The 23,090-nt window shown below is 38.6% G+C and overlaps 1 protein-coding gene across 17 annotated transcripts in view; it reads right to left on the bottom strand.

Annotated features, from left to right (window-relative positions):
- The window catches only part of RBM26 (RNA binding motif protein 26), a 69,460-nt gene that overhangs the window by 37,066 nt on the left and 9,304 nt on the right, over window positions 1–23,090 (bottom strand). For 6 of the 17 annotated variants that reach the window (XM_060191589.1, XM_060191585.1, XM_060191591.1 and 3 more), the window contains exons 2-11: window positions 20,629–20,747; window positions 17,575–17,711; window positions 13,991–14,082; window positions 12,808–13,025; window positions 10,556–10,816; window positions 9,375–9,614; window positions 8,561–8,731; window positions 8,072–8,227; window positions 4,793–4,904; window positions 3,547–3,706 (exon numbers count right to left, since the gene is read on the bottom strand). In XM_060191589.1, the coding sequence (XP_060047572.1) occupies window positions 3,547–3,706; window positions 4,793–4,904; window positions 8,072–8,227; window positions 8,561–8,731; window positions 9,375–9,614; window positions 10,556–10,816; window positions 12,808–13,025; window positions 13,991–14,082; window positions 17,575–17,711; window positions 20,629–20,747 (1,666 nt within the window). The remainder of the gene's footprint in view (window positions 1–3,546; window positions 3,707–4,792; window positions 4,905–8,071; window positions 8,228–8,560; window positions 8,732–9,374; window positions 9,615–10,555; window positions 10,817–12,807; window positions 13,026–13,990; window positions 14,083–17,574; window positions 17,712–20,628; window positions 20,748–23,090) is intronic. The other 11 variants (XM_007531394.3, XM_007531395.3, XM_007531397.3 and 8 more) reach the window with 7 other exon arrangements.

The raw sequence follows: 23,090 nt of genomic DNA, 5'->3' as shown, positions 1-23,090 counted from the left end.
AGATACTTGGTACTGTGTTACAGCAAACCATAACAAAGGGACTTTTCAAAGTTAACCCAATTAACAAACAATGTGATGATAATATTAACTATCGATTGTCTTTTTGAACCCTAAGACAGCAGGAACCTCACATCTTCACTATAGAGCCCTTACTTCCCCCAGTCCTGGAACCCTTGGATAGGGCACACTTTCCCGTATGCATCTCCCAATCCAAACCAAATAATATTGCATCCGCCGATCACAACCTAACCAAAGCAATGATTGCCACCTCAACATGCTTCACCTCAGACTGTATCCAGAGACTTCACGTGTGGAATGACAACCCTTCAGCTTCTTTACTCGGGTGAGACCTTTCCTTTTATAGTACACTCTAATTTCATCTCAGGTAGTTCACTTTCTAACAAAGTCCCATAACCTAGATATACACCAGTTTCTGTGAGAGAGAGCTTATGTGCACACGTATCCATAAACTACTGCAAAATATATACCTGAAAGCAGAAGTACACTAGAGTTTGCAGTGAGTACCTCCCTAACACTTCCTCTCCATTATTCCAAGCTTGGGATCCATGATTGCTCAACAAATTGTTTGGCTTCATATGTTAACTCTCTTTTCAATCACCAGGTTCCAGATGCTACCAGGATGCTGGCTAGGCTTCCCTGGATTGAAGACCCCACCAATGTGTCCTGGAGCTCAGCTTCCCCAGAGACACACCTTACTAGGGAAAGAGAGAGGCAGACTGGGGGTATGGACCGACCAGTCAACGCCCATGTTCAGCGGGGAAGCAATTACAGAAGCCAGACCTTCTACCTTCTGCAACCCTCAACGACCCTGGGTCCATGCTCCCAGAGGGATAGAGAATGGGAAAGCTACCATGGGAGGGAGTGGGTTATGGGGATTGGGTGGTGGGAATTGTGTGGAGTTGTACCCCTCCTACCTTATGTTTTTGTTCACTAATCCTTTCTTAAATAAAAAATTTAAAAAAAAATTGCCTGTTCTTTTAATAACAGGTATATTTTCCAAAGTTTCAGTCAGGTTTAAGAGTGACACTATCAAGAGGTGTTTTGGTATCAGAGCAAGCTCCAGTGCTGTGATGTCATTCCTTTATATCCAAATGAGAAAAATAAAGTTGCTGGAAGTAGTAAAATTGCATGTGTGCAAGACTCCTGCTACACACACACACACACCCACACATACATACACACACACACACACACACTTAAGAGCAAAGACTCTTAGACTGGCTGATTTAAATCTTGAACAATGGGAACATGTAAAAAATCAATATACTATTTTCTTTTTGCCTCCAGGGTTATTGCTAGGGTTTGGTGCCTGCACCACAAATCCACTGTTCCTGGAGGCTATTTTCCCCCCTTTGTTGACCTTGTTGTTTAATGTTGTTGTAGTTATTATTATTGTTATTGATGTAGTTGTGGTTGGATAGAACAGAGAGAAATAGAGAGAGGAAGGGAAGACAGAGAGGAGGGGAGAAAGATAAGACACTGCAGACCTGCTTCACCACTCGTGGCTTGAACTGGGATCCTTACACTGGTCCTTGTACATCGTGCCACGTACACTTAGCCTGCTGCGCTATCGCAACCCCCATCAATATACTTTTTAAATTGTCTTTACTTATTTATTGGACAGAGACAGGCAGAAATCAAGTGAGAGACAGAGACAAACCTGCAGCACTGCTTCACCACTCACAAAGCTTTCCCCCTGCAGGTGGGGACTGGGGGCTCAAACCAGGTCCTTGTACATTATAACGTGTGCACTCAACCAGGGGAGCCCTACTTTTCTAAGCCTCCATTTCCTCTCCTACAAATAAGGTAACAAAAGTGACTTCATAGTGTTAAGAAGTACGTAACACGGGACCATGCAGTAGTACACCCAGGAGAGTGAACATGACATCAAGTACAAAGGACCTGGATTCAAGTCTTTACTTTCAACCTACAGGTGAAGCAGTGTGCTAGAGATGCATCTCTTTCTCTATCTGCCACTCTGAATTTCTCTGTCCTACCAAACAGGAAAAAAAAAGGGGGGGGTGACTATCAGGAGCAGTGGATTTGTCATGCAAGCACTAAGCCCCAGTGATAAAACTGGTGACAATTAAAATACATAATAATTATTCATGCTAAACAGTTTAACTACAGGGTGATTTTAGGTAGCATTTTAACAACTGTTTATTAGAATTTAAAACATTAATTTTATTAGGATAAAGTTCAAGGGTTTATTTAAACTGGTTTTTAAAAGCATGTACTTTATAAAGAATAATGCGGGGGCAGGGGTAGATAACATAATGGTTATGCAAAGAGACTGCATAACCTGAGGCTCCAAAAGTCCCACTTTCAATCCCGTGCACCATCATAAGCAAGATATGAACAGTGATCTGGTTTAAAATAATAATAAACAAATAATGTGGTTGCAAGCTGGGAAACAATGCAGCTGGCATCAAGCTTGCATGGATGAGGTTCTGAGTTTGATCCTTAAGATCATATATGCCAGATACTGGTAAAGAATACGTAGATATAGCAAAAGGGTATAGTAAAGAGATGAGAGAGAAAAAAATGAGAAAAAAAAAGTAAAGAGATGAGAAAACACAACCTCACTAGTAATTACGGAAATGCAAATTGAAACAATAGTGGTATGTCATGTTTTGCCCCATAGCTTTATTTTCTTATTTAAAAATTTATTTTCCTTTCACCACTAGGGTTATCACTGAGGCTCAGTGAGAATACTACAAATCCAACACTCCTGGCGCCCACCCCCCTTCCTTTCTATTTTGATAGGACAAAGAGAAACTCAGGGAAGAGGGAAGGGGGTCAGGCAGTGGCACACCAAGTTAAACACACATATTAGCAAGCACAAGGACCTGGGTTCGAGCCCCTGATCCCCTTATACAGGGTGCCGATTTTATTATGAGCAGTGAGACAGGTGTGCACATGGCTATCTTTCCCTCTATCTTCCTGTCCTCTCTTAATTTCTCTCTGTCCTATATACTATAACCATTTAAAAAAAAAAAAAAAAGATTGGCCACCGGGAGCTTGTGAGCTATGAATTCATAGTGCCTGCACAGCACAGAGCCCCAGTGTTAAGTATGGTGGAGAGAGGCATTGGGGGGGGGGGATCTGGAGAGGGAAGGGAGACAAAGAAGGAGAAAGACAGGCGTCTGTAGACCAGCTTCACTGCCCACCAAGTGTTTCCACTGCAGGTGAGGAATACGTAAAAATAATTATTTAAAACAAATAAAAAGTTACTGGGGAGTGGGAGGGATAGAGACACACACATGAAGCCCAGACATAATTTCTCTTCTTCAGGTCACATTTTTCATTCAGCTGAAGACCACAGCATCAAAGCTTCCTTCACTACTATAGCACCTCTCATGTGGTTCCAGGGGCTTCAACTTTGGCCATGTACATGGTAAGGTGAGCACCCTATATGGTGAGTCATCTCTCGATCCCTAAAGTGTATTTTCCTTACATTAGGTTTCCTTCCATAATAATTAAGCAGAAACATGGATAATAATTAAGCGAAGACATGGATCTTACCTGTAAGTTAACTAAGGTTCCAAATCGACTAAAATGCTCATTAAGTTTGCTGATGTTATTTAATTCTGGAGGAACTTTCCTAAGTTCAAGTTTTGTATTTTCATTTCCAAACTGAACTTTTTTCTGGAACCCTGGACTGTTTGTTCTATTAAAACTTGATCTGTAACAAAATCACATTAGTTAACACATTCATTTATAACTTCTGACTCCTACCAAATATAAAGTAAAAAAGCTTTACAATGTAAATTCAATTTTTTTTCAAGACTGAAATTATCAGTTGATACAGAAAATTTAAATATTTTCTACAAAAATGAACTTTCCACATTAATAATGACTGTATTTTTCATATGAGGTTGAGAAGAATTCTTACATATTTATCTGTTACTTTCCACTTCTGATCTATTCCTACATAAAATTCTTAAGAGGAATGTTTCCGCAAAGTCTAGTTTACTGAAATGTATCCTATTTAAAATACTGCTTAAAAGCAAGAAATGAGGGTTGAGGACATAAGCACAGTGGTTATGCAAAAGATGTTAATGCCCAAGGTTCAGCCCCATGAACCACCATAAGTTAGACTAAGGAATGCTGGGAGGTGAGGGAGCGCAGGAAGGGGAAGGTGAAAGAGTTTTCAACCTTTCCTGACATAGAAACTATGAAATACATAAAATACATGAATTAAGGTCAAAACTATATCCTAGGAAGGTTATACTCTTTTATCTCAAGTGACAGAATAAAGATAGAGCCAGAACTATAAATTATTGATTACTAAGTAAGTGTTAAAATTACTCATAGGAATACTCTCTAACATTATGACTACTTCTATCTTTCTCTAAAGTCCTTCTTTCACAACCAACCTCAGACTACCTACCTCCCATGCCCAGCAAAATGTCACTCTCTAGTTCTTAATAGGAATAACCCATAAGCTAATGCCTCCTGTTAGACCAGATCTACCCTTCTTTCCCTAGTGAAACTCGTAACTGTCTTTCATAAAGCTAGACATGAGCTGTTTTCTTAAATTTGGGGGGAGATTATGTATATAGTGGCCACATCATTTCTGTAAGAAAATGCCTTCTAAATAACAAACAACAAACTTATACATTTCATGAAAATAAACATTAGATGGGGAATGTCTATAGAACAGAATGAAAAAATATTTATTTTTAAATAAAATATTATACTTTCATAAAATTAAAATATTTTTAAAGCCATTGCACAATAAAATTCTTCAATTTCCCTGTCAGCTTACTTATCAAACCAAGTCTTCTTTGTAGGAATTCCAGGTTCACCAGAACCAATAGTTCGTTTCCTTGATTCTGAATCCACTACTATCCTCATACTGCTCTTATTAGGAGGTTTTTCTGTTTTAAAATAAAAGAAAAAAACTACTGATTAGTAATTTCTTGATCATGGAAAACAAAGTTCTAGGTTTTTGTCCAAATACATTTTTCAGGAGCAAACAGAAGTAAATGTACATGCAAATATAGCACCCTAAATAAGAGATTTTTTTTTTAGCTTATTTCATCTCATACTTGTGAAGCAGAATCATTAATTCTAGCATGTCAAAAAAAAGAACAACAACAAAAACCCCCACCTCTGATCCTATAGGCCTTCCTTGGTAACGGGGCTTCAGGTTAAAAGAGGGTGCCGGCAATAATGTCACTGTTCTCATTTGCCACCACTTTCTCCAAATATAAGTAACAAATCATCTTTGAGGTCTTGAGTTTAGTCTTTAAAGTAAATACACAAACTAAAAGACTTAGCACTAATGGCCTTTAAGAACTGGTAACACAGTGGGCCAGGTGGTGGTGCATGTGGCTGAGTGCACACAGTGTCTGAGCCTCCCCTTCGCCCTGCAGAGGTGAAGCTTACACAGGGGTGAAGTAATGTTAAGTGTTTCTCTCTCTCTCTTTCTCTCTCCCCCTACCTTGCCCAACCCCTCTGAATTTCTCTGTCTTATACAATAAAAATGAATAAACTTTAAAGAAAAAGAATTGATAATGTAGTCATTATTGTAACTGCTCATTTAAGCATAAAATGTTAACATAGTAAAAACAACTTGATTTTAAAATATAGAAAGAATGATACACAAAAAAATAACTACCACTTTCAGCATCTTACTTGCATGAGTTTTTCCTCAAATGACACAAAGGGTAGAAAAAAATGAAAAGAACAACAAGGTCAACAAAAGGGAAAATATATAAATGAATAAATATTTTTTAAACATTTTTTAAAAAATGAAAAGAAAAATTAAGTTCTTTTAAAGGTGAATTAGATAAGTCTTACTCTTACCAATAGTATTTCCAAACATACAACTAACCAAATGAACTTAGGATCTATTTTAGTACACATCCTCAAGGCTACAACTGATTTTCACGCTTATAGATAAGCATCTTAATGTGCAACACATGAAATCTACTAAGAACCTAACTTCTGCCTTATTATATAGTAAAATGCCATCCATTAATAAAACCACCATTTTCTGGGTGGGGGAGACAGCATAATGGTTATGCAAAGATTCTTATGCCTGAGGATCCAAGGTCCCAGGTTCAATCCCCCAACCACTATAAGCCAGAGCTGAATAGTGCTCTGGTAGAAAAAAAAAAAAACGAAGGAAGGAAGGAAGGAAGGAAGGAAGGAAGGAAGGAAGGAAGGAGGAGGAAGGGAGGGAGGGAGGGGAGGAAGAGAGAAGAAATTACCATTTTCTCTTTTTTATTTCTAACTCTTCCATTTTCTCAATTTATCTTGCATGTACTTCCTACCATATCCCAATGAAACAACCTTAGCACAAAACTTGCATTACTAATAACTTATTCTACTGCCTTAATTTTATCTTCCAAATTCTCTTGCCATCAATTTGTCCTGTGCAAAGAGAGAACCACCAGAATTAATGCCCTTACAGCTTTTCTCCATCCTCAACCTCTCCTAAACTGGAGCTTCCCATCAACATTTAAAAACAAGTTTAAATCATTCCTTTTTTTTTTTTTTAAAGAAATCTCATAAAATCACCTTTCCTCTTGCTAGTCTATTTTTCTTTCTACCCTCATAGTATTTACTAAGAGGTATCTATACTTGGTAATTTTGCTTTTCTTTTATTAATATATATTCTTTATTTATTAATGGATCAAGTAGAGAAATTGATAGGGGGAGAAACACAGAGAAACACCTGCAGCCCTGCTTCATCACTTGGGAAGCTTTCCCCTGCAGGTGGAGGACAGGGGCTTGAACCTGTTTCCTTGTGCACTGTAATTGAGTGCTTTAGCCAGGTGCACCACTGCCTGGCCCACCAATTTTGCTTCTTTGCCACCAACTAATCTATTAATCCTCTGAAAACTGGCAGCTTCTCCCATTTATTGCATTTAGTGAATTCATGCTAGAATTACCAATGTCCTAATTTACTACTTAAATATATGAATGCACCTCTGTGCTCTTCCTCTCTAAAGAGCAAGTGATCCCACATATCACCTTCTGCTTCTCAGATACTGTGTTCCTTCACTTTTAATAACTCCCTACTCTCTCCTTTCTGTCTCTTGAGTTTTATTTGCTCAGTGCCCTCCTCTTCAAATTCCTTTTATTTTGCCACTGCTCCACTGTTGGCACTTTTCAAGTCATCTTCTTGGGATCTCTAAACTCACATTACACAATCTGTTAAGACATCTTAACTACTTGCCATGGTTTTACTTAGCCAAATACACAGTTTACAGTAATTCTCAAGGTGGGGGGTGGCTACAAAAAACACAAGAGATAAGCCTCTGGCCTTATGTCAAATCTGGATATACGATATGCCTCTTTCCATTTCTCCTCCCTTCCAACTTGTATTAATAGTACAGAACTTAAGAACCACAGGGATAAGGGGCCGGGTGGTGGTGCACCTGGTTAAGCACACATATTACAGTGCATAAGGACCTGGGTTCGAGCCCCCGGTCCCCACCTGCAAGGGGAAAGCTTTGCAAGTGGTGAAGCAGTGCTGTAGGTGTCTCTCTGTCTCTCTCCCTTTCTCCTCTCAGTTTCTGGCTGTCTCTATCCAATTAATAAGAAGAAGAAGGAGAAGGAGGAGGAGAAGGAAGAGGAGGAAGAGGAGGAGGAGGAGGAGAAGGAGAACCACCACCACAGGGACAGACAGCATAATGGTTAGGTGAAGAGACTCTCATGCCTAAGGCATCCAAGACCTCTTTCCTCTATATTCTCACCTGCCTCTATTCAAGTCACAGAGTTATTCCAACTTCATGAAAATATCACATGGGTTATGTGCTTTTCTGATATCTCTTACACATCATCTCTATAGCCAACCAGGAGGAAACATTCAGTATCAAATCACAGTGCAAGTTGCAGTTTCTTTGCCTGGTAGTATCTTCACAGGACCAGTTCTAATACAGATGTTTTTAAACCTTATCCCTGCCTAATGCATTTGGTCCACTGGCCTTTTTGGAGATCCTCTGAGTTATCTAATAACCCTTTCTATTACAATATGTTCTTTATCTGAAGATACACAAAGAAGAATAGTAATGTGTTCTTTTCACCATAGTACCTCGAGGTGGCAGATCCATATCCCCTGATGTCAATCCTATCAAATTAGGCCTTTGTGCATGTACTCTGTGTCGGTACATTGGTCTGGAAGTGTTTGTAATGCTTGGGGCTTCAGGATTGTAGCCATCAGTGTCATATGTATCTGGTAATACAAAAACTGTAATTAAAAAACAATTATAAAAGTCCACTTGGTAAATTTCTTTATATCACTAATAGAAAAAGTAAATTATTTAACATATTACCAATACAATACTACTACTGGTTATATTTATTAAAAATTAAATTTTGTAAACACAAGTAATTAAATATAATTTTTTTGAGAAAAAAATTAATTAAGGATTTGTATTTAATTTACACCCACCATGTCATTTTATTCTATACATAGTAAGAAAAGCTTAATAGAGCAATTCACACTACAGACATTTTTAAATTCTTCATCTAGAACTCTGTTCACACCATATTAAGAATATAGACAGAGCCAAAACTGTACCTGCAGTAAAAAGAGAAGGTGGAGCAGGAGGAGGCTGGTGATGTATGCCAGTTGTTACCACAGTAGGAACAGAACTGGTTACAGAGTTTGGTGGTGCATCCATGCCAGATGGTTGCAAAGGAGGAAGTGGAGGTGGTGGTCCTGTCAAAACCAAAGAATAAGAAATATCATCTGAAAGCAAACAAATAAAATAAGTTATTGTACATTCAAACACAATATTCTCATTTATCAAACTGCAATATCTACAAACACCAAACTCTTACACTTAAATTCGTTTTATAGGGTAAAATGTCTCTAATGTATTCCAAAACAGCTTTATCTGGGTTTTGCATACATGAAATTTAGGCCCAATACACAATCATGGGTGTGGCATAATCTAAAATGTGGTGGTATGTTCTGTTAAGAATGTCTTGCTTTTAGTTTCAGGCAGACATCTTTTGATTACTTTTAACAAAATCAAACACCAAAGTTAACTGCTTAAGTATATGAGTCAATAAATGATTAAGGGAGTCGGGTGGTAGCGTAGCAGGTTAAGCACACATGGCACAAAGCACAAGGACCAGCGTAAGGATCCTGGTTCGAGCCCTCGGCTTCCCATCTGCAGGGGAGTCACTTCACAGGTGGTGAAGCAGGTCTGCAGGTGTCTCTCTCTCCCCCCTCTCCATTTCTCTCTGTCCTATCCAACAATGACGACAACAATAACAACTACAACAATAAAACAACAAGGACAACAAAAGGGAATAAATAAAATAAAATAAAAAAGTAAAGAATAAATAGATAAATGACTAAAACAGGCAAGCACATATTTACTTACCTGTAACAGGTGGCAGACTGGGTGGTAATGGCCCGGGTGGTGGCACTGGGGGTCTCAGATTCACAGGTGGAGGTGTAAGAATTGGTGGAGGTGGGGGTAAACCAGGAGGTGGTGGTCCTTCAACAACAGGAGGCTGTGCTGGGAATGGCAGCATTCCAGGAAGATTCACATCTTCGACAACTACTGGGTCACTTCCATGATCAAAAGGGCACATGTCTCCTCTCATACAGAAACCCTTTTCTGTGAGGGAGAATAGTTTAAATATGAAAAGTGCTAGACATAAAAAATTTAACCAAAGATATATTTAATATTGAAAAAGTACAAGTAACCATACCACAATAGCTACCTACTAATTTTCAATAATTGAAAATACCAAATGATTTAAAAAAAATCAAATTAAAATGAGTGCTGCTGGCAAGATAATGTAACTTATGCTAGCTTATATATATGTGCACATGTTCATCTTCTCAGATTAGTGCCTGAACTTTAAAATTCACAAAACTTCTAATACACTTTTAGTCTTCATTTATAAAAATCTTAAATAGATGAAACACATTTCTAGATTCTACTTGTCAATAGCCATTTCGAAATTAGGTTTTCTCAAAATGTCTCATTAGTTTATTTCCTGATAAATAACTTCAGAAGACATAGTTTTTGTTTACGACACTCTAAGGTTTACATGCAAGGAAACGCTACCTGTACATTAACATTCAATAACCAGACGACTAGTGGAGATTTCAAGGAATTTATGAAGCTTACTGAGGAATTTCTGAACTGTTTAAATGATCCTACTATCTCCAGTAAGGTTAAGTCTTTGCAAAATTGTGTGCAACCTGAAACTTTAGAAGTCAAGTCGGTCAGGCAGCTGGGTGGTAGCACATACTTTACAGTGCACAAGGACTCAGGTTCAAGGCCCTGGCCCCTACCTACAGGGGGAAAACTTCTCAAGTGGTGAAGCAAGTCTACCAGTATCTCTTTCTCTCTCTTTCACTATCTCCCTCTCAAATTCTTTCTGTCCTTTCAAGTATAAAAGGGAACAAAAGAAGGGGAAAATGGCAGCAGGGAGTGGTGAATTCACTGTGTAGGTACCGAGCCCCAGGATTAATTCTGGTGGCTAAAATAAGGGGGGTGGGGGGGGAGATTACCCATTGAATACTTCATGAAGGAGTTTAAATACTTACCATCATAGTCTCTGCACCGCTTCTTTGGCATTGGTGGTCTTACATATGAATTATGGTCCACCTGATCTTCATGAAACTCAGACCAACTTTCAGTAGTATTGTTGCCATGATGAGTAGGAGCAATCACTGTAATAGTGCTGCTCAAAGTTGGTACAGGATAGTGAGCAGTTGAAATAGTAGGTACTGAAGAGACTGGAGTATAATTGTTTTCTAATGGATCTGTCCTGTCCAAGTCATATTTAGGTTTTACCAGTTCCCTTTCTGTAACAAAATATAAATGATCTATAAGAAGCCATATACTAATTTAAAAAATTCCTGTGAGTTAGTGTTTATGCTGAACACAGAGAAAGTGGAAGATATTTAAAATATATTTAAAACACTCCTTTAAGCACTCAGGTCCTCATGTATGGTAATAACTGGGTGTACCATCGCACAACCCCCGTTAGCTCACTGTCAATTAATACATGCTGGGAGAAAAATTACACAGGCTGGAAATGACAAACTCTTAGAAATACATAATTTTTTATATAATAATTTTTAAAATAATTTTAAATGTTTTTAGGTTTATTTAATTATAAGGAACTGGAAATATTGAAAATGTGTAATTATTTTGATTTATGAACAGAAATAATGTATATGTTGCTCATACACTCATCACCACCCCCCCAAATATCCATGTGGCCCTTTTTTATTGTTGTTCCTACAGCTTCACTGCAGCAGCTTGACAGACAAAAAGAGAAAGAGTAACAAAGGCGGGGAAGAGACACCACAGTGCTGAAGCTTCCTGCCATGCAGTGTGTGTGGTGGGGGAGTGGGGGAGTGTCAAACCTGGGCCATACATTTGGCAAAGCAGGCACACCAATCAAGTGAGCTATACTAACAACCTAGGTTTATTTATTCACACTGGGGGGGGGGAGAGAACTAGAGCATCACTATGGCATAAGCCGTGTGTGCTGGGGAACTAACTCTGGACTTCATACCTGCAAATCCTGTACTCTACCAATTGTGTCACCTACCTGACCACCCTAGGAACCTTTATAATCCATCCCAGAAAGCACTCATTATTTTGTATTTTTTAAAATACCGTATACAGGCAGAGAGATAGCACGTAATGCCAAAGACTTTCATGACTGAGGCTATGAAGTCCCATACCCTGCACCAATATAAACCAGAGCTGAGCATGCGGAGTCGTTGGTCTGTGTATCGGTCTGTCTGTCTCTATCTTCTCCCTAATTAAAATGAACAAAATATTTTTTAAAAACTATCAAATACATACACACTCTTCTTTTGTTTGGTTTCACTCAGTCAACATAAATATAGGATGTGTCCTTTCTGGGGGGAGAGGAAGTATGCTGGCACACATTTTAGAGAGAGGTAATAATATAACCCTGAGAGAACAACTGTCTTGTAAAATATTTCCCAAGTATAAACCAAATAATTTTTTTAAAAAGCTTCATTTTGTTACATGCATCGTTCTTTTCTGTTTACTCACTGTCTAGTCAGTATAACAGAATCTGTTTTGATAATTCATGTATTGATAAACATTTGAGTTCTTCCTAGTGTTCAGCTATTACAAATCAAGTTCCCTGATGATTTGTGTCCAAACACATTTTTAAGGGATTAGGGCTGTAGCTCAGTTGTAGAGTATTTGCTTTGCATGTGCCAAGTTCTGGGTTCAATCCCAGTAGCCCCTCCCCATCCCCACCAAAAAAAGAAATATATCTTTTATTTCTTTTAAGAAAATACATAAGGGGGCAGGGTAGACAGCAAAGTGGTTATGCAAAGACAATCTCATGCCTGAGGGTCCAGAGTCCCAGGTTCAATACCCCACACCACCAGAAGCCAGAGCTGAGCAGTGCTCTTGTTTAAAAAAAAAAGAAAAGAAAAAAGAAAATAAGTAAGACTGGAATGACTAGTCTTTGGTCGGTGTATGTTTAACGTTGTGAAGATAACATACAAGTTTTCCCCAAAGATTATCCTTACCAACACAAGATAATGTCAGTCCTCTTAATTTTAATCATTCTGATTCAGGCAATGATAATTCTTTCTGAATTTTACTTCAGAATGAAATAAATTAATAAATGAAATATTAAAGAGATGTTCAAAAAGCATTCACTCAGACCATAAAATATCATAAAATCAAAAATAAAGACAATTTTGGCAAAATTTAAATAACTTAAAATTAATCTTTAAAGTCTCTTACACAATATAGCAACTGACAATCAAAATTCATAGATAAATGGATTATTTACCCCTGCTTCGTGTTCTGCTTCTGCTTCTAGTCCTGCTTCTATCTCTATCCCTGTCACGAAGCCTCTCTTTACTCCAACTTCGACTCCTACTCCTGCTGTAACTCCGGCTTCGTCCTCGCCTTCTATTGTACCGATCTCTGTAGGAATCTCTTCTAGGAGGATTCCGATCATAATCTCTTTTTCGAGAACGATCATCTTTTTTCCTCTCATCACGACTTCTAAGAGACACAAGAACACTTCTATGTAATTAAGGTTTTAATGAATACAGAAAAAACTCAAATTCAAGTCTTACTTCTTTTTAAAATACTTTTTATTTATTCCCTTTTGTTGTCCTTGTTTTAGTGCTGTATTTATTACTGTTGTTGTTATTGATGTCATTGTTGTTAGGACAGAGAGAAATGGAGAGAGGAGGGGAAGACAGAGAGGGGTAGAGAAAGACACCTGCAGACCTGCTTCACCGCTTGTGAAGTGACTCCCCTGTAGACAGGGAGCTGGGGGCTCAAACCAGGATCCTTACACCAGTCCTTGCGCTTTGCATCACATGTGCTTAACCTGCTGTGCTACCGCTCAACTCCCCAAGTCTTACTTTTTATAATGACATGCTTAAGAGACCTGGGGACGGGCAGTGGCACATCCAGTTAAACACACCCATTACAGTGCACAAGGACCCTGGTTCAAGTAAGCAGTCCTCATGGGCAGGGTGGAAGCTTCATGAGTAGTAAAGCTGAGCTACAGGTGTCACTCTGTGTCTCTCCCTATCTCCCATGACCCTATTGATTTTTGTCTCTATCCAATAAATAAGTAAATAAATACATAAAAATAAATAGAAATGTTTAGGGGGGCAGGCTGTGATGCACCTGGTTAAGTACACACACTGCAGTGCACAAGGACCTGAATTCAAGCCCCTGGTCCCCACCTGCAGGGAGGGAAGAGTCATACAGGCAGGGGAGATAGCATAATGGTTATGAAAATCTGAAGTTCGAAGTTCAATTCCCAGTACCATCATTAACCAGAGACGAGAAGTGCTCTAGTAAAAAGAAAAAAAAAAAAGGAAGGAAAGAAAGGAGACAGGGGTAAGGGAGGGAAGGAGGAAGTGGGGGGAAGGTAAAGGAAAAGGCAGTAAGAGGGAAAAGGAGAGGGGAAGGGGTAAAGTCTAAACATTAAACATGGTTCAGTGAATTACCTATTTTCTCTATATCGGGAGCTTGATTGGGGGGGACTATGATTTAGCCTTCTAGAAAACTTTTTCTCACGTTCATCTTCCTTCGTGATCTGCTAAAGAACAACAAAAAGTATAATTTTAAGAAGTCACTCCTAGGCATATTCTATCAGTAACTTAACTGATAGCAAAATACAGGGTGGGAACTGTCTTCTACACTTATTCAAATTACTTTAAAATAAACTTTAATAAGATAACTATAAAAACACAAGATGAATTTCTAATTGCAAAAATTTAACCATTAACGAGTTTTGCTGAAAGACAGTGAATGCTAAAGAAATTCATAAATCCTTAGCATAGATGAAGAAATCAGTTTAATCAAGTGTCTTCAGTTTTTTAATACCAAAAATTTTAACATCCCTTTGAAGAGTCTTACTGTGAAAATATCCACATTGGATGAATAATTAAACAGAAATCCTATCAACAGATCAAAATCAGAAACATTTCTTAAAAACTTGGTCCTTAAAAACTCATGAAACAATTCAATTTATAAATAATAATAAAAGACAAGACTCTTAAGACTTAGTGAGAACTATAGTAATTATGAGGAGTTTTGGTGCTAGGTATAAGTTTTACACATAAATGAGTGTAGGAAACCAGACCCCTTAAAATTTTATAATTTTATAAGCCACTGTTAAATCATTAAACTTTTTTCTTAAGTTTGCTTGTTTTTTTTTTATATTTTCACTCACCTCTTCGCATTTACTTACTTGAAGTACCTGTGCATACGAGACACATACCCCACAATAAACAAACTAAACTACAAATGAACCTCTCCTCTGGTAATGTTTCCCTTCTATTTGCCTCCATGCATTTGCAAGTAACTTTATATTACTCCTTAGGAACACTCAACTGGAAAATGTTTCTACAACCGCAGTATCTTAAATCTAGACTGTTATTTGGCATTTTGACAGTTGCAAAAGATTGGGGATGAATATACTTCACAAAACTGTGGAGAAAGGTTAAATAGGTAGGAATAAGGCTCATGTTTTATTATTAACTCATTTAGGGAGAAAACTTACTGCTTCTCAAATCAAGAGCCCAGAATATATCAAAGACTTTATAAGAATCAAAACACAACCTGTAGTAGCAAAAAAAAATCACAACTATCAACCCAAACTTCCATTTTAGACAAAAATTAAACAACTGTATTTCAACATGATATATGCAGTTGTCAAAACAGCATTATCCTTTTTCTCCTTATTAACAGAATCCTTATACTGATGCATTATATAATTATTTCTGATCTTCTTTTATAGAGAAACATTTTCTGTGTGTGCAAATATATAGCTATATAGAGATAAAATTACATTTGAGAAGGACCAGGCAGCTGCACATCTAGAAGAGTCAACACATTACAGTGTGCAAGGACACAGGTTCAAAACCCTGGAACCCACGTGAAGGGGAAGTTTCATGGGCTTCTGCCTCAGTAACAGGGGGAAAAAAAAAAGCTACCAGGAGTGTTGGATTTGTAGTGCAGATACTAAACCCCAGTGGTAAACTTAGTGACAAAAAAATAAAATAGAGAAAACACTAAAAAGAACTTGGACTAGAGTTGCTGTATTGCACCAAAGTAAAAGACTCTGGGGTGGGTGTGAGGGAGAGTTCAGGTCTTAGAATATAATGGCAGAGGACCTAGTGGGGGTTTTATTGTTATGTGGAAAACTGGGAAATGTAATGCATGTACAAACTATTGGATTAACTGTTGACTGTAAAACATTAATCCCCCAATAAAGAAATTAAAAGAAAAAAAAAAAAAAGAAAGCTTGTGGAAAACAATCTGGAGATTCATCGAAACTCTAGAAATAGACTTACACTATGACCTAGCAATTCCTCTCCTGGGATATAGCAAAAGGAAACAAAGACAACTACACAGAGATCTATGTACACCTATGTATACAGCAGAAAAATTTGTAATAGCCCTTATACGGACGCAACCCAGATGCCCAATAACATGAGTGGCTAAGAAAGTTGTGGTATATATATCCAAGATGGAATACTACTAGCTGGTTAAAAAAAATGAAGTGATTGCACCATCATGAAAGGAACCTGGAAGAATCATGATACAACAATGATATCAGCCAAACAGAAAATGAACACCAGATGATCTCACTTATAAGGGGAATTTAAGAAATAAGGAGAGAAAGGGAAAACACAAAGTAAACCTGAACGAAGTATTGTGCATTATACCAAAAGAGTCTGCGAATAGAGGGGAAGGGATGGGATAGAGGGAATTGTGGTCCTGGTACAAGATGATGGAAAAGGACTTAACTTGAGGGAGTGTTTTGTACACACCTATCATAGGGAAATGGGAAGCTGTACTCATGCATAACAACTGTAGTGTCCCTAGCCTATTTTCTCACTATACACCTTTGAAATTTGGTTTTGTAATTTTACTCTGTAATGTAGCACAGCTATTCACTGATGTGACTATATACTGAGCTCCTGGGTGTTTCTGATAAAATTAAATGGGAGATGAGGTAATCTTGAGAGATCCCAAAACTTGTGTTTTTAAAAAGCTTTCTAGAATTTGATAGTAGACATGATTGCAAAACTCTAAGTATGGTTTCAAGCCCTTGGTCCCCACCTGCAGGGGGAAAACTTCATGAGTGGTGAAGCAGAGCTGAAAGTGTCTCTCTTTCCATCTCTACCCCCCCCTCAATTTCTGTCTCTATCCAATCATACAAACATACATTAATTAAAAAATAACTTTATGGGAGTCAGGCAGTAGCACAGCAGGTTAAGCGCATGTGGTGCAAAGTACAAGGAACGGCTGTAAGGATCCTGGTTCGAGCCCCCGGCTCCCCACCTGCAGGGGAGTCGCTTCACAGGCAGTAAAGCAGGTCTGCAGGTGTCTATCTTTGTCTCCTCCTCTCTCTTCCCCATCTCTCTCCATTTCTCTCTGTTCTATACAACAACGACATCAATAATAACTACAACAATAATAAGAAACAACAACAAGGGCAACAAAAGGAATAAATATATAAAAAAATAACTTTATGAGGGTCGGGCAGTAGTGCAGCAGGTTAAGCGCTCATGGCGCAAAGCGCAAGTACTGGCGTAAGGATCCCGGTTCGAGCCCCTAGCTCCCCACCTGCAGGGGAGTCACTTCACAGGCGGTGAGGCAAGTCTGCGGGTGTCTATCTTTCTCTCCCCATCTTCCCCATCTCTCTTGATTTCTCTCTGTTCTATCCAACAACAAACGACATCAACACCACCAACAATAATAATAACCACAAACAAGGGCAACAAAAGGGGGGAATATGGCCTCCAGGAGCAGTGGATTCATGGTGCAGGCACTGAACCCCAGCAATAACCCTGGAGGCAAAAAAAAAAAAACACCTTTATATGTAATAAAAATGAGTTAGCACACTGAATCTGAATGTAAGAGGACCCATGTTCAATCTTCAAAGTTAAGTGCTGCTTTGGTAAATAAATAAAATTAAAAATCACTAAACTATATACTTTAGACAAGTTAACTGTAATGGCACATGAATTACATCTTAACACTTTTTTTTTCTTAACTTAAGGTCAATGTAAATGCTTACCTCTTCTTTTTTTATATCTTTTTCTTGGTGCTGAAAAAATTCTACCTTTAAGCTTCCTGATGATGGCTGTTCTGGGGGAGGTAGGTAGCTCTTTGTATTCACAGCATCAAACAGTTTTTCCACAAATATCTGTGTCTCTAAAAATGAAATTTAAAAACTTCAGATTAGAACGCTACTATTAAAATACTAATTCTCTACTCTCTCATACCTGACAATATGATGAAAATATATCTTGGCTTTCATAAATCTAGAAAGTACATTAAAACTGAACACTCCCTAAATAGTACACCAAGGTACAAGTCCTATGGTAATACTGGCCATTCACTTTTTCAGACTGGTAGAGGCTAGAAGGGACAGCACCTCTGGAGCGGTTACCTATAGCCATGCCTAGTTCCTAAGTACCTATCAACATGGTCTACGGCACCAAGCAAATACTATCAACATCTAGATGTTGGCAGAGCAGCAAAACTGCTCACTTGGATAACATGCTGCTTTGCTACATGCACAACCAAGTTCCAAGTCTGGCCTCTACTGCATTGCAGGAAGCTTCAGAGTGTGGTCTCTTTCACTCTTTTTCTCTCCTTCCCCTCTCTCTACCTGGTCTGCCTTCTCTGTCTCTACCTAAAAATAAATAAAATTTTCTTTAAAAAATAAATAAGGAATTAAAAAAAATCAGATGTAGGCAAAATGAAAAAAGTTAAAAAATACTAACCTAGACAATTTCACAGTTTCCAAAGTGGTATTATTTTTAAATAAACAAGGATTCAATCACTTTCTTAGTTTTTTTTTTTTTTAATTGCCACCAGGGTTATTGCTGGGGCTTGGTGCCAGCTCTACAAATTCACAACTCCTGGAATCCATTTTTCCTTTCTTTTTCTGCCCTTTCTGTTTGATAGAAAAGAGACTGAGAGTGCAGGGAGAGACAGAGAGAAAAAGCATGCAGCCCTGCTTCACTTCTTGTGAAGCATCTCCCCTGCTAGAACCGAGTCCTTGTGAATGGTAACGTTTGCGCTCAAGCAGGAGTGCCAACATCCAAATATCCATCACCAGCCCCAATTTTCATCTTTAAGCAGTATGCATAACACTCACCCACTCTTCTTAAAAAATGTATCAGCACATTTTAAAAAATGAGCACAAGAATAGGCTTCATAGCTTCTATCCACTCTAAAATCCCTATTTTCATCTGTTCTATTCCAACTTTATTGTTTCTGTTTCATTAAATATTTTGTCCTGCTTACTCCTTTCAGTCACCAAGTTGCAGATGCTATCATGATTCCATCCTGACTTCCCTAGGCAGATGACCTCACCAACGTGTCTGAAACCTCATCTCTCCAGAGCCCTACCCCACTAGGGAAAGCTATAAACAGGCTGGAGGTATGGATCGACCTGCTAACATCCATATCCAGTAGAGAAGCAATTACAGAGCCAGAACTCCCACCTTCTGCATCCTGTAAAGAATCTTGGTACGTACTCCCAGAGGGGGAGAAATGTAATGGGGAGGGGGCCAGGAGGTGGTGCACTGGGTTACATGCACATAGTACAAAGCACAAGGACTCGCATAAGGATCCCAGTTCAAGCCCAGGGCTCCCCACCTGCAAGCAGGTCACTTCACAAGTGGTGAAGCAAGTCTGCAGATGTCTTTCTTTCTCCCTATTTTCCTCTCTCCTCTCAATTTCTCTGTCCTATCCAAAAAAACAAAGGATTTGTAGTACAGACACTGAGCCCCAGTGATGATAACCCTGGAGACGGAAAAAAAAAAACTGGGAGTCAGGCGGTATTGCAGCAGGTAGGCTAAACGCACATGGCGTGAAGTGCAAGGATCGGTGGGTGTAAGGATCCCGGTTCAAGCCCCTGGCTTCCCACCTGCAGGGGAGTTGCTTCACAGGTGATGAAGCAGGTCTGTAGGTGTCTATCTTTCTCTCCCCCTCTGTCTTCTCCTTCTCTCTCCCTTCCCCTCCTCTCTCCATTTCTTCCTAACAATGACAACATCAATAACAATAATAACTACAACAATAATAATTTTAAAAAGCCAACAAAGGCAACAAAAAGGAAAATAAGTAAATAAGTAAAGTAAAGTAAAATAAAATAAAATAAGGGGCCAGGCAGTGGCGCACCTGTTTAAGTGCACACATTCCAGTGCACAAGGACCCAGTTTTAAGCCCCTGGTTCCTGCCTGTAGGAGGAAAAGCTTCACAAGTGGTGAAGTAGGCCTGCAGGTGTCTCTCTGTCTTCCTCTCCCTCTCTAACTCCCCCACTCCTCTCAATTTCTATCTCTATCCAATAATAAATAAATAAAAATAGGGAAAGATGGCCAGAGGGCTCTGAGTTCTAATTCCATCAGGACTCAGAGAGAAAAAAGGAAAAAGGGGAAGAAACTGGAAAGTAGTAGTAAGTGTAGGTTTGACATAGACAGGAAGAGAAGGAAGGACCAGAGTAAAATATAGCCATATATATATAAATATAGATAGTTATAGAAATAATAATCAGCCCATGTCTGTGACCTTGGGGGAACCACTGCAGTTTCCAATGGAGGGAATGGGGACACAGAATTCTGGTGGTGGGAATAGCGTGGAATTATACCATCTCATAATTCTGTAAATCAATATTAAATCATTAATAAAGAAAAATGGAAGGTCAAGTGGTGGCACACCTGGTTAAGCTCACACACTGCAGTGCACAAGGTCCTGGGTTCAATCTCCTAGTCCCCACTTGCAGGGGAAAAGCTTCACGAATGGTGAAGTAAAGCTGCAGGTGTCTCTGTCTCTCTCTCTCCCTTGCCATCTTCCCTGCCCTCACAATTTCTCTCTCTCTCTATCCAATAATAAATAAAATTTAAAAAGATAATAAGTCTAAAAATATTTTTAAATGAGCAGAATATTAATGAAAGAAAAGGCTTTAACTATAATTAAGCTATAGACATAATAGACAGTACTAATATTGTACTCACCTTTGTTATAAATTATTTTTTACTGAGTCCTTTAATACTCAAAGATCAGTTTTCTTTACTTACTTGTTAAATAAAACAATGTATTATTTTTAAAGCAAAGATCTTACCTTTCTGAAGGAATACATCCAGCTGATCAATACATAACGCTTTTAACTCCTTTTCACTTTTGTCTTTCTTTACCAAGGCAAGAACATATTTTGCTAGAGCTGATGGATCTGCATCACAGCTGAAGAAATAAAGCAATGATTATTAGGGATGATACACAGTTAAGTGAGTTAGTATATGTAAAAAAAAAAAAAAACACCTTGATTATGAAAGACAGTGAAAAAAAAACTTCACTTCTATTATACAAGGATTATATAGTAATCATCATTCAGTATCCTTCCAAATGTAAACTAAAAAATGTATTAAAAATTCAGTAGGAGGGGCCGGGTGGTGGTGCACCTGGTTAAGTGCACATGTTATAGTGCACAAGGTCCCGGGTTTAAGTCCCTGGCCCCCACCTGCATGGGGAAAACTTCACAAGCGGTGAAGCAATGATGCAGATGTCTCTCTCTCTCTCCCTCTCTATCTCCCTGGTCCTCTTGATTTCTGGCTGTCTCTATCCAACAAATAAAGATAATAAAAAAAATTTTTTTTAAACTCAGTAGGTTTGTTTTAAAAAGTTATTATAAAATAACAAATATTGGGAGTCAGGCGGTAGTGCAGCGGGTTAAGCTCAGGTGGGGTAAAGTGCAAGGACCGGCATAAGGATCCTGGTTCCAGCCCCTGGCTCCCCACCTGCTGGGGTGAAGCAAGTCTGCAGGAGTCTATCTTTCTCTCCCTCTCTGTCTTCCCCTCCAAGGGAGAAGCTGCATGAATAGTGAAGCACATACAAGTGTCTCTATCTCCCCTCCCTCTCTCAATTTTTCTTTGTCCTATCAAGTAAAAAATTAATAATAAAAATTTCAAGAAGTATAATCAGCCAAATAAAGCATCAATCTGACCACAGACTATTTAAACTCCAATAATCCTCCTGTGGGGTAGGGAAATTAAAAAAAAAAAAAAAAAAAAGCAACAGAATAAAGGCACGAGACATGGCTTATCAGTAGTACTTGTAGAAGATGAGATGGAGAGAGAACTAAGTATTTTAATTAACAATAAGTCAAATGAGATAAAATATGAAATAGTTGAGGCAAACACATCATATATGTTATGTTAAAGATACAACTAGTGGGGGTCGGGCGGTAGCGGGTTAAGCGCACCTGGCGCAAAGCGCAAGGACCAGCGGAAGGATCCCTTTTCGAACCCCTGGCTCCCCACCTGCAGGAGGTGAAGCAGGTCTTCAGGTGTCTTTCTTTCTCCCTGTTTCCCCCCTCCTCTCTCCATTTCTCTCTGTCCTACCCAACAACTAACGACCTCAATAATAATAATAATAACCACAACAAAAGGAGGGAAAATGGCCTCCAGGAGCAGTGGATTCATGGTGCAGGCACTAAGCCCAACAATAACCCTGGAGGCAAAAGAAAAAATATATACAACTAGTAACAATGCACCCTATCGAGCACACACATTTACTCTGTGCAAGAACCCAAGTTTTAAGCCTCCATCCCCACCTGTGGGGGAAGCTTTAACAACAGCATAGCAGGGCTACAAGTGTCTCTCAGCCAGCCAGCTACCAGGAGTGAGACTCCAAACCCCAGCATTAACCCTGGTGGCAACTAAAAAAAAAAAAAGTCTGAGGATCAAGAAAGTGTTAGTTTACCCAGTAGATCACACCATGAGTCCTGAGACGGAGTTTAAATCCCAGTGCCAGGAGAAATTCCATGGGAGGTGGCAATAGTGCAGTATTTCTTTCTCTCCCTATCTAGAATGTAAAGAATTAAAAAGCTGGCCTGTGGGTGGTGATATTATAAATTTGTGAAGACCTGGAATGGGGGGGGGGGCTGATTTAGGGGTGACCATATAAGAGGGACATTCTCTTCCAATTGTATCTAAGAATGGAACTAGATTTTTAAAATATAAGCTTAAGAAACCAATGCAGTACAGAAAAGTAAATGGTATAATAAAATCTCTGAAAAATACTGAATTTTCTTAGTATGAATCAAAATCATGAGAATTTTATCTGTTTTGTAATGTGTGCACTCAGCCAAATATGCCAACACCTTGCCCCAATTGGTGTGCTTTGTAAAGGCAGTAATTAATCCCCTTATGAACATATCAGATTTTACTTTTTAAGATTTCCAGAAAATACAATGACAAAATTAAAACAAAAGGTGACACAACAGAACAGGATTTCAAAAAGCTTGTTTTGCTTTGCTCAATTTTATTGCAGGCTTTAGAAATTCAGTAGAAGATAACTGACAGAATTTAACTTAAGCTTCCATTTTCAGTGATCTTGAGAAAGAGGAGATGGAGGTGGCAGTGGGAATTAAAAATGAAATTTAAATATGTTAACACAGTCACTTTAGAACAAGGATATACACCCACATTTGTTCCTACCACATCTTCACTTTATATTCAAGAAAAATATCTAATTAGCATTAAAGTCATGGTTCTATTATTCTGTACTGAAGATTACTCCTTTAAA

This window comes from Erinaceus europaeus, chromosome 5 (assembly GCF_950295315.1).
Source record: "Erinaceus europaeus chromosome 5, mEriEur2.1, whole genome shotgun sequence".
Classification (NCBI taxonomy): domain Eukaryota; kingdom Metazoa; phylum Chordata; class Mammalia; order Eulipotyphla; family Erinaceidae; genus Erinaceus; species Erinaceus europaeus.
This window is presented reverse-complemented; position numbering and strand designations above follow the sequence as displayed.